Source organism: Amblyomma americanum, chromosome 2 (assembly GCF_052857255.1).
Source record: "Amblyomma americanum isolate KBUSLIRL-KWMA chromosome 2, ASM5285725v1, whole genome shotgun sequence".
In the NCBI taxonomy this organism is placed as follows: Eukaryota; Metazoa; Arthropoda; class Arachnida; order Ixodida; family Ixodidae; genus Amblyomma; species Amblyomma americanum.
In genome coordinates, this window is record NC_135498.1 from 27689452 (window position 1) to 27706455 (window position 17004).

The 17004-nt window shown below is 46.2% G+C and overlaps 1 protein-coding gene across 3 annotated transcripts in view; it reads right to left on the minus strand.

Annotated features, from left to right (window-relative positions):
- Positions 1–3435: 3435 nt before the first annotated feature.
- The window catches only part of l(2)gl (LLGL domain-containing protein l(2)gl), a 43069-nt gene continuing 29500 nt past the window's right edge, over positions 3436–17004 (minus strand). For all 3 annotated transcript variants that reach the window (XM_077653603.1, XM_077653604.1, XM_077653605.1), the window contains exons 19-23: positions 14992–15143; positions 13130–13356; positions 8924–9322; positions 7475–7684; positions 3436–5841 (exon numbers count right to left, since the gene is read on the minus strand). In XM_077653603.1, the coding sequence (XP_077509729.1) occupies positions 5823–5841; positions 7475–7684; positions 8924–9322; positions 13130–13356; positions 14992–15143 (1007 nt within the window). In that variant the 3' untranslated portion in view covers positions 3436–5822. The remainder of the gene's footprint in view (positions 5842–7474; positions 7685–8923; positions 9323–13129; positions 13357–14991; positions 15144–17004) is intronic.

Here is a 17004-nt window from a genome sequence, read left to right on the forward strand (position 1 = left end):
TAAGAAGCTCATTGCGAGCTGCCATGCACCACCACACAAGTGGAGAGATTTCCCTCTGTTCACTTGCCACCTGCCAACCGTGGCAGGTCGCAGCTGGCTCTTCCGTGTACCAAGCTTGACGGGTTTCTTTCCATGGCAGCCACTTTCCGGCATCTCCTAGACGTTCGGGATTTCCCTCTATCTACTTTGCCACCTGTGGCGGCAGCAGCTGGCTTTCATGTACCAAGCTTGACAGGGGACAGATTTATTTCCTTGGCAGCCACCTTTCAATTTCTCTCCCCTATATGTGAGGGGTACTACCCTCTACATTGCCACCTGTTAACTGTGGCAGATAGCAGCTGGCTCTTTCATTTACCAAGCTTGACAGGTGACAGATCTTTCCCTGACAGCCACCTTTAGGTCTCTCCCCACCTAGGTGAGGGGGATTTTCCCACTCTCTACTTTGCCGCCTGCCAACCGTGGCAGGTAGAAACTGGCTTTTTCATGTACCAAGCTTGACAGGTGACAATTTCCATGCCAGCCACCTTTTAGTCTCTCCTCCCCCTAGGTGAGGGGGTCTTCCCACTCTCTACTTTGCCACCTGACAACTGTGGCAGGTAGCAGTTGGCTCTTCCATGTACCAAGCTTGGCAGGTTTCTTTCCATGGCAACAACCCTCCAGTCTCTCCTCTCCCTAAAAGAGGTGAGGGGTATTTCCCACTCTCTACTTTGCCACCTGCCAACCGTGGCAGGTCAAAGTCATGGCGTTTACCATGACTGACTGCTTCATGTTTGTGCCATCAACCTCACAGGTAACCTAGGACCCATTCCCTTGCGACTCTCAGAAATACCACTTCAGGAGAACTCCATATCCCCTTGCCTATCCCCACCGAGGGGATTTCGAATCTTTTACACACTCGGTGGGGATGCTCCACAACCCAAGAATCCTGCACAAAATACACTGCTCAGCGCAATACATCCAAACCTTCATTCTACCTCCCTCCATGACTGGCTTGCTCCCTGTAACCAATCTTGCATCAACATTCCAGCATGTCCATAATGTGCTGGGCGAGATTAGAGGTGACATAGTAGGCAGCCACAGTACTGAAGAGCTCCTGACAGGGGGCTAAAAGTGCAATAAAATATATTCTCTCACAGTCACAGGTAACCTTCGTAAGAACTAGAACAATCGAATTTGACTACTTTTCAAATATCTTCCTCCCATACACGAGTACCACTTCAAGAACAGTATGCAGTTTCATTCACAGTAAATTCTGCGGGCCACAACATAAAAGTTAAAAACAAGAGGAGAGAGGTTTTTAGTTGTGAAGCTCATAAGGAGAACCGATTGCAAATGAAAATTTCTCAATTAGCAGTAAGGGCAGTTTAAAACAAAAACAAGCACTTTTCCATAAAGTGCAACAGCGAAAAGAGACATTGCAAAACAAATTTTTTTACCCATCATGAACACAATTCTTAAGGCCTAGCAGGCATTAATGGAGGAAGAATCATGTAGCAAGGAACAGTTTTCAGACCAATAACTTGTTTGCAATTCTTTGAACAATATAATTTTGTTCAGCAAAAAGGTCCGACTTAATGCTTGCACGACAAAGGCACTGACTGAACTCTGTCATTAAACATAGTAAGGTGCCCATATACATCCAGACAGGAAGGTTGATGTCAGCGATCGATTACTGAAGAAACAAAGCACGGGGCAATGCTAGTGAAATGAAAGAGGTCTCGCTAAACGAAAACAGCAACTTGAGCCACAAAGAGCGAAACTAAACCTCCACTCCCCCACTACAATGCCTGAATGCAGCGCGTTGGCCATGTTTGCTATCGTGTGTCATTTCGCTGGACTGCATTCCTGCAAAACCCCATGATAGTCCCTCACACGCTGTCTCGAACCAGAAGCTCAAAAACGAAACCACACCGCATGGTGGTTGGAGTCATTTCCCCTCCTGCGGGTTGCACTGTAGTTCGGCATGTTGGATTCAAGGGTTCCGATTTAGTCGTAATTTTTCTTGTCCTCTGTGGCCAAAGATACATTTCTTACTTTCTCATAGAAGACAATTGCGGATGGTGACAACGGTCACTGAGAAACAGTGTTGGCGGTAACGCGTTACATTTTTCGGTAACTTAGTTACGTACACATTACCATTTCGGAGCTGTAATGTGCTTACGTTAACATTTTTCGGTAACGTGACGTCTCACGTTACTAGTTACTTTTTGTTCCAATTGTGAGCCACTCCGGCTCCTTTTTTGGAAAAAAAGGCGCAGAGCACCTAAAGTGATGTTGTAAATAAACAAAATGTACAGGTGCTCTCGACGACCCTTGTTGCAGCTCGCATGCATGTCAACTCACACACACACTTCTCTTAAGAGTGGAAGCATTTCGGATTATCACATTTTTCAGTTACCTTAAATTTGTTGAGTTCAGCGATGTTTTCTTTGTGAAGTTAGAATTGATGATGAAATGACATCTTGTGTTTAATGTCACATCCAGAAAATGGCCTCACAATGTGCTACAGATTTAGAAGCCATCATGTGTAACTCTACAGGCAACTTTAGGCCACTATAACATTGCTAAGCTCCTCCACATTTATGTAAAGTATTCACATTAAATCAAGATTTCGCATAAAATCTTGTTTGGGTTAGAAGTTTTGTGAAATGCGAGCTTTATAAAAAATTATTGTGAAGACTAATTAAAATTAATGGCCATGAAGTAACAGCAAAGTAATGTGCAGTACTTTTTTTCGGTAACAATAACGCGTTACCTTCTTTAGTAGGTAACGTAGGGTGGTAACGAGTTCCTTTTTCTTTAGCGTAATGAGTAACATATTTATTCATTTTTTTTGGTTACGCCTACAACAATGCTGAGAAACAACCACAGAAGCACAAGTAGGCTGCAGTATGGCCCGTTCCGCTATCCTCTGGAAACTCCGCTGCCGTGCACACCGCATGGTGCTGCACTTCGTTTTCCGATTCACAAGCCGGTAGCAGCCACTCTCGATAACGGTCAGCTGACTGGTTTTATGCAAGGCATAGGAGTTTTACACAGCCATACAGCTACTGATGTCCAAAAACGTGGGTGATTTTGCAGAGTGCCAGTTGTCAATTTTGTGCAGAAAAGGCAAGTTAACCGATGTGACAAGTGCGAGATACTGACGCTTTAAAATGGTGCGATGTTCGGCGTACCATTATTTCTTGCTTTCACCTAAACCACACGTTCTACCTCACCTCGCAACATATTGTTCCCTAACTTAGCACCTTCACCCAACAGAGGTGGTTTTACTGCAAAGTTTTGCGAACCCTGGAGCCAGCTTTAGGAAGTTATGGCCAATATATTAACACAGCATCGAAAATAGCAATGGGAAATAAAACAATACACCATATTTACCTCATCAAGTAGAACCAACAACCTACCTATCACACTCAACAAATGAAACCACCAAGGCAATTTTCAAACATTTTATTTCAAAACTGGCCCTGTAAAAAAAAAAAATGCTTGAAAAAGTTTTAAAGCGTTAAAAAAAAAAAAACACCGTGTTGTAGTATAGCTGTTGTACCACCATCACCAATATGAACATTTTTCCGTGACATATTTCGAGGCATACTGCGGAAGGATTCTCGGTAAATTGCTGCCCTCATACACACATACACACGTGCAGCAAAAAGCTGCCCTGTATAAACATGCGAAGAAGACTTGTGGTGACGAGCACAATAAACAAGACAAAAAAAAAAGAGCCTTAAATACGTTATAATATATATAATATGTATAGACCTTTAAAAAAAATGCAAACACCGCCACTTGCTGCACTAAGAAAAAGCCAGGCAAAAAAAAAAAACTGCTGTGAAGTGCTCGCTCTTCCTCTCCCCATTTTACTTTTTTTTTTTTTACTGGAAGGCTGAAAAAATGGCACTTTTTGATTATGAGATGATTTACCCTCGTCTCCCTCCCCACAGAGAAAGTGACAATAAGACATGGACAAGTGTTGCTGATTGGCTGGGGAGCAGGATGGGGGAAGGAGTTGCAGGGAACATACACACACATACTCCCCCTAGATGCCGTGTCTGTGCCCAGTGAGAGAGAAGTTAGGACAACGTGGAACCTCTCGTTTGAGCAGAAAATGAAGGAATGCAGATAAGACGTTACGCACAGCAAAGAAAACGCGGTGCTGCAACTTCCACACAGCACAGCAAAGAAGTGCGCTGCATGGTCCATGTATGGTGCATGCAAGTGCAGTCACTCCTAGCCTGGTAAAAAAACGTGGGCAGGTGGTTTTACTCGCAGCAAAAATTGTGTGCACATCGCAGCAGCATGCCTTCTGTGCTAGTAGGGTCGCTACAACTAAGGCTATAATCTTACAAGGAGTAGACAGCAAGCTGCACGGCAAACACTTATCACTGTAGACAGTCTCTCACTTCCTACAATGGCAACAATGCACTGCAGAAAAGGCTGCAACTGCCCAGGCAACTAAAGAACGAAAATACGAAGGAAAAAAAAACACCCACAAAAATAAAAGCAGCCAGCCAAAACAGCAGTTCAGTCTGCACGCTGCTCGAGCCTCAAACACTGCACCAAAGTCCTTGACGGTAAAATCGCAGCACATATTCACACATAAATCAGTGCTGACCGCGGTTACAAAAGATACAAGAAACGGCTAGGGCCCACGGTTGGCAGCCAAATTACAAGGTGGGAATGCCCTGCTCTGGAAGTCATCTCTGCTCCGTTGACCCAAAATCTTAATTGTGGCATTGATATTTGTGCTAATCATGGAGCAGTACACATAGTGTGCATCATGGTACAGCAGCAGCGAGCTGCTCGCATGCTTGGGCAAAAAGGCACTTACGGTGCTCTAGAAGTACACACACAGCCCACCCTGGAATGATCTAATACTGATCAAAGTTACAAAAAAAAAACTGAGACCAAAGGCAGAGACAGAGAAAGAGAGGGGGGCAACCCCACCTAGTAACTTGGCACCGTAAAACAGTGAGATGAAATGGGATCAAGTGCTTGTAGACTTGCACAAGACAAAAAAATAAACAGCAGCAGTCAGACACAAGACTGAAGCGCGGCAAGCAGGTGCCCTTCCCTTCCAGCTACGTCCTTACGTGACTGTCCACATGAGACATGCCACTTCATTTGTTTCACGGCAGCTGACTTGGTAGAGATTGCATATCGGATGCAGAGGTGCAGTCATAGCCTACTTCTCCTTGCTTTACAAAACGTGGATACCGTGCAATTCCACCACTGCACTACAAAGGGGGAGGAGGATTGTCCGGAGCAGTGCTTCATGATGCAGTCCGCCACTCGCTGCCATCAGATGGCACTTTGTGGAAAGCCAGTAAAAAAAAAAAAAAAAGGAACACCTCCTTTCCTTCCACCCCTTCCTTTTTGCCAGGAAGGGAAAAGAAACAAAATACAAACAAATGCAGCTGCACTTTCCTGCTCTCCCACCTTCCTTTCCTCCCTCCCAAAATGTGTCCCTTAACCACAGTGCAGAGAAAATGCACATCCACATGCTGGGACGCACGAACTGAAAGCCAACATGCACGTGCACACACATCTGTGCTCCGCTATGCAACTGTGCTTTGTTCCTTGAACCGGAAAAATAAAAAAAAAGAACAGAGGACACGAGAGAAAAAAAATATGAAACAAAGAGACCAACAAGTAACAGGAAGACTTAAAAACCACCTGCTGCTATGAGGAACTAGCTGCAAAAATAAAACAACAGTGTGGAGGGAACGAAAAATATAAAAGAGGGGGGTGGGGTTGTAAATGCGCGTGGTGTGAAAACGATACAGTTCCAAGCGGCGGCTGCTAGCTGATGACGGCTGTCTTCAATTTGTTGGAGAGCTCCTGTTTTGAAAAAAAAAAAATGAAAAAAATGAAAACAGTGTCAAATGGCTATTGGTGCTTTCACAAGTAAGTCAACATCCGAGAAAGAAAATGACCCAGAATCACACAAACTGGCAGTGGCTAGCATTAAGTAGCACCTTCATAATATGAATTACATGGGGTTAAAAAAGATATCAACATCCCAAAATTTGTATCATCCGAAACGAGCAAAATCCACGTGCAGAAGCATGGGAAATGCATTCAACTAGACCTGTGTAAGGCTGACAGGATTTATTTACTGCCGCGCACACACTGTCGCTTGCAACTACTGCTCTGTGCAGGCTGTGCACCACCGCTCACTGCGCCAACTGCATCACGGCATCGGCGATGTGCAGGGGCGATGTGATGTTCAAGGGCGCAATCGCTGCTCGCACATTCGCATCATCCATAGCGGCACAGAAGAGCATTTGGAACACCTGCAATTCTGCACGTTTTACACAATCTAATGCAGCCAGTGTATTTCACGAATTCGTACCATCCCAAAATTCGCATAAACCGTGTTGGTATCACCGAGATTCTACTTATTATTATGCATGGGTGTTGCACGGACAGGAAAAGTGCTCTCCCCAAGTCCCTCTTGCCTGTCGAAAATGTTATCACGAATAACGTTAACGATCTGTACACATACAGCAGCTTACTATTTTTGTTTTTTACACTAGGCATCAGCACAGCTTTCAGAGCAGCTTGCTCCAATGCAGACAGCCCGAAAAGAAAAGGATTACATCAGGCGATTATAATTGTTCTAGTTCACTGCAAGCCAAGATGTCATAACATCCCTAGCATTCTCCTGATTTGCTTTTAGGCGAGAACTTGTCCCTGGCTGTTGTAATTTCTTTCTTTTCCAATTTCATGAATAAGGTTATAGCAGCGCCACACCACCATCACCATTGCTGCGTCTCATATAGCCTGTGGCACATGCCAGCGCCAGCTTCTGGAGCCTTGCGCCATACAGAATTAAGTCAGCTGGAATCTAGCACACGGCCTATTTGCATTGTCTACTGACGTGTCCTGTAGCTTGTAGGAAGCAAGTCCTGCTTTGTACAGGCATGCTAGTCTATGAAATAAAAACTAGTCAATTATCGAAAAAAAACATTCAAGAGTCACGTAGACAAACATTCACTGCTGAACGTATGAAAGGCAGGAATAACAGGAAAAAGACAACGAAGCAGGGACATTCCAAAGACAAACCTCCCCACTAGCGTAAGGACGGAGAGACGATCAGCTAGCGTCACGCAAAAAAGGGACACATGGAGGACCACATGTACAGTGGCACCTGATGACACAAAATACAAGCTTCATGAGGGATGGTCGAAAGGGCCACCAAGCACACTTCAAAGTGAATGAATATGCTCTAGAATAGGCTGCTAGGTGCCTCGCTGTGAATCACTGGTGGCACAAGAAATGCAACGAGTGGCTTCTCTGTCCGCCAGATGCCTCCGGGGTGCCAACAGCTCAAGAGCCCCGTGAAAATGCTTTCGACACAAATCGCACCATGCCAGGCAGCAGGAGTTTCCGTTCTCGACATTCCTGCTACACCAGTGAGTCAAACAAACAGCAGTAGCAGCGGGCTTGGTAACGAGAAGTAAAAGCTCACCCATTGACGAGGGTCTCCTCCCGGACGACGACGACAGTGCGCTTCTCGCGCACCACCTCGATCTTGCACTCAGAGCGCAGCTTTTCGGCCAGCGCTTCGTGGTCAGCAGGCAGCAGGTCCTCAAGCTCGAGCGACTTGAGGTCGCCCACTGTGCTTGTGGTGGTGGTGAAGTTGGACTCGTTTTTGGTGATCACCAGGCTGCTGATGCCACTGATGTGCAGCAATGAAAGCAGGCAGAGAAAAGAGGGTGGGAACATTTTGGTTACTCGGCATATGCACCTAGCTGCAAACACAAACTAGCGTTATGCAGATTAATGCATTGATTAGGCAACAGTGGCTCTTCTCACTCTTGAAATTTTCACAGAAAGACAAAAAGATAGCCTGTGCAACACTAGCTCAAAAGCAGAGGATGCTTGATACCCTTGGCAGTGTGTGAGCAGCTGAATCTATAATAAGAGATGCTTGCATGGTTTTCCATGGTTTCTTCACTGAACCCACTCGCAAAACTTAACCCCGAATGCTAGATGCAACATATGCTCCAAGGTGTAAGGCAACACAGTGCTCTACTGTTGACTGTATTTTGTGAGGCAGAAAAAGCGCAGTTCTGTACCATTTGGTTTCGTCACTGAATTCACTTGCAAAACTTAACCACGAATGCTAGATGCAACATATGCTGCAAGGTGTAAGGCAACACACTGCTCTACTGTTGCCTGTATTTTGTGAGGCAGAAAAAGCGCAGTTCTGTACCATTTGGTTTCGTCACTGAATTCACTTGCAAAACTTAACCACGAATGCTAGATGCAACATATGCTCCAAGGTGTAAGGCAACACAGTGCTCTACTGTTGACTGTATTTTGTGAGGCAGAAAAAGCGCAGTTCTGTACCATTTGGTTTCGTCACTGAATTCACTTGCAAAACTTAACCACGAATGCTAGATGCAACATATGCTGCAAGGTGTAAAGCAACACACTGCTCTACTGTTGCCTGTATTTTGCGAGGCAGAAAAAGTGCATTTCTGTACCATTTGGTTTCGTCACTGAATTCACTTGCAAAACTTAACCACGAATGCTAGATGTAACGTATGCTGCAAGGTGTAAAGCAACACAGTGCTCTATTGTTGCCTCTATTTTTCGACACTAAAAAAAAAGCGTATTTCCGTACCATTTTGTGGTTTAAATCTCTGACTACCAATACACCAGGGATCCAGCTGCAGAGAGAACCATCGATTGTCGACCCGTCATTAACCACAACACTGATGTTAAAAGGAAGCTATAACACTACTTTTGAATGCTCTAGGCGAAAGCCGCCAACAGTGACTCGAGCCATTTCACCATAAAAAGCATTCAGTAAAGAATGAGAAACCACTCTGACTGAGAAGATGGAGCAGAAGGCAATTAATGAAAAGGTGGAAGAACGAAGAAAAGAACCAAAATGAAAAGGAGAGCTCACCTGTCTGGCGGAGAGTCCAAGCCGCCCTTGTCGTCATCACCACCTTCCGAGGATTCTTCCTTGGGCGAGGTTGGGGATGTGGCAGGGGAAGAGGAAAGTTCAGGCTTCTTCTCCACCGACTCGACTGTTTCCTCAGCCTTGGCTTGGCTGGCTTCTACGTCTACGGCGACTTCCTTCTGGTCCCCTTCTGCGGCTACCTCGGTGGGGGCTCCTTCCTCCTCCTTTCCACCCTGGGGTTCCTGGGGCTGAGGTGGCTGCGGCCGCACGCCCTCTGGCAGGTCCACCTGGCAGTGGGGGGCCACCATCCGCTTGGCCGACAGGGAGAAGCGCTCAAACTCACACGGTGAGCTCAGGTAGAAACCCTCACCATCCTTGGTGAACACCAAGCTGCAGATGCCACTGCAAAGGACACACAAATAAAGGCACATCTGTGAGTGACAAGGACATGACTCAATGCCGTAACGGTGGCTAGAAAGAATAATGAATTTTTACACATTGCCGGGAAATTCTAACTAGCCAATAAAAAGCGTCAAATTCGTCACGTGGTACAAGGCAGCCAATCGTGAGGCCACGTCTCCCGTTGTTTGTTTTTGGCGTTTTTCTTGGCTTTGAATAGGCGCGAAAGAAAGCCGGCGAGCTGCATCATCAAACGAGACCAAACAGAGAGCATTATCGCAACCGGTTTTGAATTGCACAGGCACAGAAAACGGGCATGTTTCTGTGTATCCTCGCAAGTTCCTGCGCATGGGCGCGTCTTAAGGGGGGACGCGGGTCTTTCGGGCCGAAAAATCGCGAAAAAATCAGTTTTTAGAAAATGTTATTTTCGAAATCAGCAGCCATTTATCTACCTCTCTGTTAAATTTCTCGCCTCTAAGGTCAGTATTTTACTCACAATACCAATTTATATAATCCATGTCGCCCGAATTTGAGCTATCGGCGCCGAAACAGCAGTATTTCGCAAAGCGTAGCTCCCGTTTCATGCGCGGCACCGCAGCCATCTTGGTCTCATTTGAAAAAGCCGCCTTTCGCCTTCAATTTACCGCCACTACGGCTTCCGTTCGCCCATTGGTTGCCGAGAAAATAGCAAAAAAGAAAAGGTAGTATTCAAAATCCTATTTGCTGCCGCGGATCACGTGACACCAGGTCGTCATCCGATTGGTGGAGCTGGTTGGCAGCGTCTGCTTGATGCGCCCGAGCCGCGGGGAGACGCGACTCTCTGTGCCGGACCGTGCAGTGCAAGAAACGCGCAGCGATGCCTGGTTCAGCGCGCAAGGTGCACTCAAGGCATAAATTCGGCAAGAAAAGGAAGAAGTCGCTGGTCGATAACCTCAAGAGACGCCCTGCTGTGCGCCCCGACAATGATGAAACTCCTGCGCTGAACGATCGTGTCGGCGAGGCCGCGCAGTTAGGCCTAACGCGCTCCGCAGCACGGGAAGCTGTAAGCGGCAGCGCCCGCATCCGCCGTGATACAGTGATGCTGGAGCCCTCAGATGTGCTCCAAAATAAGACGAAGACTGAACAAAAACTGCGAGAACTCGCCTCAACTCCAGCAACGGAGCAGAAGTCTCGTTGTTTACGTGACGGCAGCGCGTCGGACTGTCTGCTCGACGAGGCAAGCTTCACGATCGTTTGTTTGGAATCGCTCAACAGTTTGTTGAAACTTGTGAAGTGTAAAGCGTGTGGCGGCAATGACTTGAGCTTCGTAAAAGATGAGCGAGATTACGGCCTTGCCGTTAAACTTTCTCTTCAATGTGCGAGCTGTGGAGACGCATCGTCTGCATTGGAGTTCGCCGCGGGTACGTGGCGATCAGAAGATCAACCCTTTTGTGGTGAATGTGCTCGCTGCTCGTGCAATGCAGAGCACTGGCAACCAGCAGACAGCTCTAAATGACATTTTTTCATCGCTGAACGTTTCGCACCGCGGTCTCCACAATAAAACGTGGCAAGACTATGTGAAAAAAAAGTTGACACCTGCAGCAGCTCGTGCAGCCGAAGAAGTTACACAAGAGTGTGCGCGGTTGGTTCGAGAACTTTATAATGAATTGGACCTTGGGAACCCCGGCAATATTGCAGTATCATACGACGGCACTTGGATGACACGCGGCCACACATCCCACATTGGTGTGGGAACCGTCATCGAACTGTTTACCGGGCTTGTGCTGGACTATGTTGTGCAACTTCTGTGCCGGCTGCGAGCGAGGCCCAAAAGAAGGTGACCCATCATACCAGTCCTGGAGGGCTGGGCACCTATGCCAAAAAAACTCAGAAAAAAAGGCTGGAGAGATGGAAGTTGAGGCAGCCCTTATTCTTTTTGAAAGGTCGTTGAAGAAGTGTGGCCTTCGCTATACCACAATGCTTTCGGACGGTGATAGTCGGGCTTTTCTAGCTGTGCAAGAGGCAGATGTGTATGGATACATCAAAGTAAAAAAAGAAGACTGCATAAACCACGTGCAGAAACGTATGGGAACAGCGTTGCGGACTTTGTTGTCCAAACACAAAGGTGCCGAAAACCTTGGAGGAAAAGGCAAACTGACAGGCAGCCTCATAACAAAGTTAAGCTCCTATTATGCCTGGGCTTTAAAATCCCATAATGGGGATGTAGAGGCTACGCAGAAGGCTGTGATGGCCACCTACCACCACATTACTTCTACTGATGAGGCATCAAACCATAGCTTCTGCCCATCGGGACTGGACTCTTGGTGCCAGCAAAATGCGGCAGCAGCCCGAGGCGAATCTGCTCCAAAGCATCGGTACAACATTCCACCCCATGTTGCTAAAGCATTGCTCCCTGTCTATGAGCAACTGTCGGATAGGAAGCTCTTAGAGCGGTGCCATAGGGGTAAAACCCAAAACAGTAATGAAAGCCTACACTCTTTGATATGGGCCTTGGCACCCAAAGAGCGCCACGCATCATTGTTTACTGTTGAGGCTGCCGTGGCTGAGGCAGTAATGCGGTTCAACGCAGGCAGCAAAAGAACTTCTGCAGCAATATTACCGGAACTGGGCCTCAATACGAATGCTATGAGCGCAAAAAGAATGCGAGAGAAGGATGAGCGCCGAGAGCAAAAGTGCGCTCGAAAGCATTCCATTGCGGAAAATATTCAAGGAGTGCTCAAGGAGCGGCACCTGGATACTACTGGCAATCAAAAGGACTACATTCCTGGTGGCTACTAGCCATTTCCTATTGTAAATATATTACTGCACTTGTAAATATTTATTAAACTGTCCCCTGCTTGTTTTTGGGGCTTTTCTCAAAATGCATATGGTTGACTGCTAGCAGTCTTGAGGCCTTGATATCTCAGCAACCAAGTCACATAGAGCTGAAATTTCGGTTGCAATGGAAAGCCTAATGTATGCTGTGTGAAATGTTGGGAGCAGATTTTTTCATTTTACCTTAAAAAAATAATTATTTTCGTTAATTTACCATTACTTGGTACACACATTTTTTATACTGAAATTCAGAAGGTTGTAAAATGAGTAATAATTGACATATCAAAAATCTGCTCTCAACATTTCATAATTCACTATTCTGGCTATCTAACCATGCCTTAAAATTAATTTTAGATGAAATCATTATTTTGCTATTTGGGCCTCAAACAATGGGCATTAATTGTTAATTATCTTGAAAACTAATTGGCCTACACTTAAAATAAATGCATATTTGAAATCAGCATAAAAATTTGAATAAGTCTATGCATTTTTATTAAGATTGGTCAAAAAACAACAAAAACTGCTTTAAGACCAGTGTCCCCCCTTAAACAGGCCATGGTGTCTTGGTCAAAAAAAAAGAAAAGCAACAAAATAAAGGAAAAAAAGAAAAGGTAACAGCAGCGGACAGCATTAAGTTACACAGAAGCACCTACCATCTCTAAATGAGCACAGTTGCCTGTTTCCTATTTTGAGTTCCCTGACAAACTGCAAGCATCATAGCTGTAACATTCACTCCTGCACTACAGTTATTGATCCAATGGCAACTGCAGTTTCAGACAATCTGATGCAACACGGAAGACGGATCAGTTGTCGTCACACAGTCATCCCTTCCACTTATGGGGTGCCAGACAACAACAGCGTGGACTGAAGCAAATACCCCAAAGGTATGGGCCTAGGAGTCTCAGTGGCGACAAAGTCAACACGTTACAAGTTTCCAGCATCTCCTTGGCCTCAAGCAACAATGGAAACTGAGGCGCCGTCTGCCCCGGGACTCACTTGATGTCCTCACGTCGGAGGCAGCTCTCGAGCATCTGGCGGCGCAGGTCAGGCAGTGAATGCAGGGCCACCTCGCCCAGATTGGACAACACCGCCAGGCAGTACTCAACGCGGGCAGGGTCGCTGCGGCTGTGGAAGCGTGCCACGGCAGACTTGCGCAGGCGGGCCCCCTCATGCGCCGTCAGTTTTAGCTTGCCAAAAGGCTTCAGGCTGGGCAGTGTGAAAACCTGCAGCGTGGGGATCACAGCACAGCACAGCGACAGTGTGAAAATGAATAGGCTTGCACAAATAGTTGATCATTTTAATTATTTCAGCAAATGTCAGAATGTTCAACAATTAATTCGGCCAGAAAACTTGCAAGTCCAAATCTTGTATTTGTCAAGGGCGAAGAACATGTATGGAACGCTTAAACTCAGTGCTTTCTTCAGAGTACTCTTTCCTTCTGTATGCAATGGCCTTGTGCGTCACAGAAATGGTTCTAAAAATGTTGAATTCTGCCAGTCATACCCTTTTGAGCACCAAGATTATTTGACATATTCAACCTGAAATAGTGTGAAGGGAATTATCATTGCTCATTTCAAGACGAAAAATCCATTTGCACAAAACTAAAAGACCAAGGCTTAGAGAGAGCTAGTTTACTGTGTGCTGCGTTACGCTGCTTTGCTTTTTATTTGCTTAGAGCAGAGCAGCTACACTAAGCACAGGCACATATGCTGTGCCAAATATGTACAATAAAAATAGGCCACACTTTTAAAACTTTTTTCCTTCCCTTTTTTTTGTTTGTAAGCACAGCAAGGGCTTCTCTGCAGTGACGACTTTTAGGCTGTTGAGTGCAACAGCAGGCGAGAAGTTCTTCACCTACCCCTACAGCAGAACTACAGCAGGTACACACACCACCATCTGCCTCTCCTCTCCTTACCTTAGGCCGCATTACAGCTCCTGCATCATGCTGTGCAAGAATTTTGGTGTCCTATCAAGTCTGGCTCCCACCACCTGCTTCTGCATGGTTCTAGCCCACCTTACAACACCCGATTCTCTTTAGTTCTATGTTAGAGAGTTTTAGTTTCACGTACGTAGAGCTCTTACGGGTGACTAATGCGCATGCGCAGAACGCAAAGTGTATGCGCGGATCTCACGTACGTACGTGAGATTCGGATTTTTACGTTGCAGTCTTTGCGTTGCTTGCGTACGTAGCATTGACAAACATGGCGGCGCACTGCCCGGCCGCTTCACAGCGATAACAGCTTCGTCGCTAATCCCTCGACGCGACATCATGTTCTAAACTGTTGTATTCGCCCATTCTTACCTCACATAAAGTTTCAAGCAACAAATAGCTTTTGTTTTTCAGATATAAGGGCGATTTCCCAGCAGTTAAACCTAACGAAGTAGCGCTCCGACGCAGTTCGACTGGCTTGGCTTTGACTCGTCTTGTCTTAGAGTTGCTGCAGCAGTGGCTGCATCTGTCAGTAGATGGCGCTAGGAAGAACATGCGGCGCCTGTCGCGTACGTGCAACTAAAAGGGTTTGAAACGACATGCACGTATGCTACGCAGACTTCTCACGTTTGCATACGTGAACTCTGTACGTACGTGAAACTAAAACTCTCTCCATTATCTTAGGCTGTGTGAGGGCTCTGGCATTGAGCCAACTGTACCATGGGATTACACTTAGGCTTGGCTCAGGGGGCTCCATAAAATGGCTCTCACCGCGAAATGATTCAAGCAACTGAAAAGCTACAATGTGCACCCAGCAAGTGCAAATAAGTAAGGTGGGTGCATGGCATTGAGCCATACATGCTGGCAGAGAAGAAACAGTTGCCCCCGAAGGGGTGCAGAGAGTACGCTTGCACTTGGCTGCTCGCACCTTCAGCTGCTCCTCGGAGCAAATGAGCACTCTCTGTGGCGGCACCAGGCCCTTGGGGTCTTCCTCAAAGGGGTCCGAGATGGGGTAGCCGCGGGCATCTATAATGTGGATGGATATCACAGGGGCCTTGTGCTTCAGGTGGATCTCCTTGCCTGCAAACACACCAGCAAATGAAAAACTGTCCGCTGTCTCTATCATACGTTTGATCTCAGCACATCAATGCAGACGTGGGTTGAGGGTAGTCCACACCATTCTTCTAAGTGCTTGTGTAAAAAGAAACCTCATATCGCACTTTTGTTTCCCTGTTTACTACATATGGCTGCAGCACGACTGGTGCTTTGATACAGCAGACACTCCCTTTTTAAGGCGAACTTGAAAAGACCAGAAAATTTGTTTCTCTGAACCAAAGTGCCTTAGGAAAAGGCTAGGTGTTCATATACATGTCACAAGAAAACAATGAATAAAATCACCTTTCAGAGAGAGGATAATTGCAAATATACTATTTATAGCACCATGCATAAAGTGTGCTGAACAGACAGCATAAAAAAGCTCACATTGTTGTACTTGAAAATGGCACTGGTCTAGTTTTTTTTTCCTCACCGCATCCCACAGCAGCTGCTGTTTGTGCATGCTTTTTTTCTGATTTTATACTTTTCATTTTTCTGATTTTATACTTTCCATCCCACTCTGAGAACTTAGAAAGTGCCCAGCACAGTAGCCGGTTTCCTTTTATCTAGCTCCTTCTGCAGCACAGCATCTACGAACTCCAAAGCAGGCACACCCCGCCAGTACACAGTTTTAGCTGTGCATACGCAAAGCGCTACGGCGCTGCGTGCATTACGCTGTCCACTCCGAAGTATAGTTTTAGCTGGCCGAGCCATAGCACCCCTCAAGCGCGCACGTAAACAGTAGCGCCACCTACTGTAAAGACGTCAAAGCACATCAACGCTCGGTTGAAGAAAATTTCATCCGTGATTACTGGTAACTAGGGTGAGTGCATTGGGAGCCTTTTTTCGTTCCAAGAAGAAAAACTATGCAAACCAAAGAAAATGTAAGAATTACCGTAAAAACCGGACTATAGGTCGGACCGGAATATAGGTCGACCCCCTAACTAACCAATTCTAAAAATGAAAAAGATCTTTTTCAATGGGAAAAGTACCGAAAGACATCCTTACTTTGAAACAAATGCGACTCGAGAGGTTGCACAATGGTGACAGTATTTAATTTCATTTAAATGCTGCTTGTATGTACACCCGGCAAATTTTTTAACAATATCGCGCACCAATCGGCCCGCGTGTTTGTTTCTGGCACAGGCAAGTACGGCGCCGTAGAGCAAAGCCCTCCTCTTCATGAATCGCCGCAACCAGGATGGCGAGCCTTTGAATTGCGCCCTCGTGAGTCTAGAGGCACGCGCGATCTCTGCCGCTTTCACGCAGATGCATTCGGCAGTCACAGGCAGCGATCTTGCTCGCAGCGCAACGTTTCCTTCCTATTCTCGATACACTACGGTCTGCCCACGAAATGATGTTTTCTTCTGGTTGCTGCAAGTTGTAATACACAGCTTCTGCCTCCGCCAGTACTGAATGCTCTTTTCGGATACTCCAAATTCGCGCTGTACCGCCAGGTTCCCGTGAGCTTCCTCGTACTCAATCGTGTTTTTCTTGAAGGCGACGGTAAATTGCCGTTAGCTTCCGCTTTGCATCTACTGAAACGCAAAATGGCGGCACTGCTGCTGATGGCGATGGTGATGGAGGCTGTTGACTTCAGCCACCCATTGTTGCAAGACTTCCGTATTTTTTCCGCCAATGACCGGTATATAAGACGGGGGTCGACTTTTCACCATGGTTTTTTGAAAAAAAGTTCGTCCTATATTCCGGTTTTTACGGTAACTAAAAGCTAGAAAACTGCTTCACCAGGTGTCGTTGCTACGAGGAAAACACACTGCATTTAGTTAGGCCTACGAGCTTGAAAATCACCAAATTATCTGAAAAACGGGCTAGTTATCGCATTTAC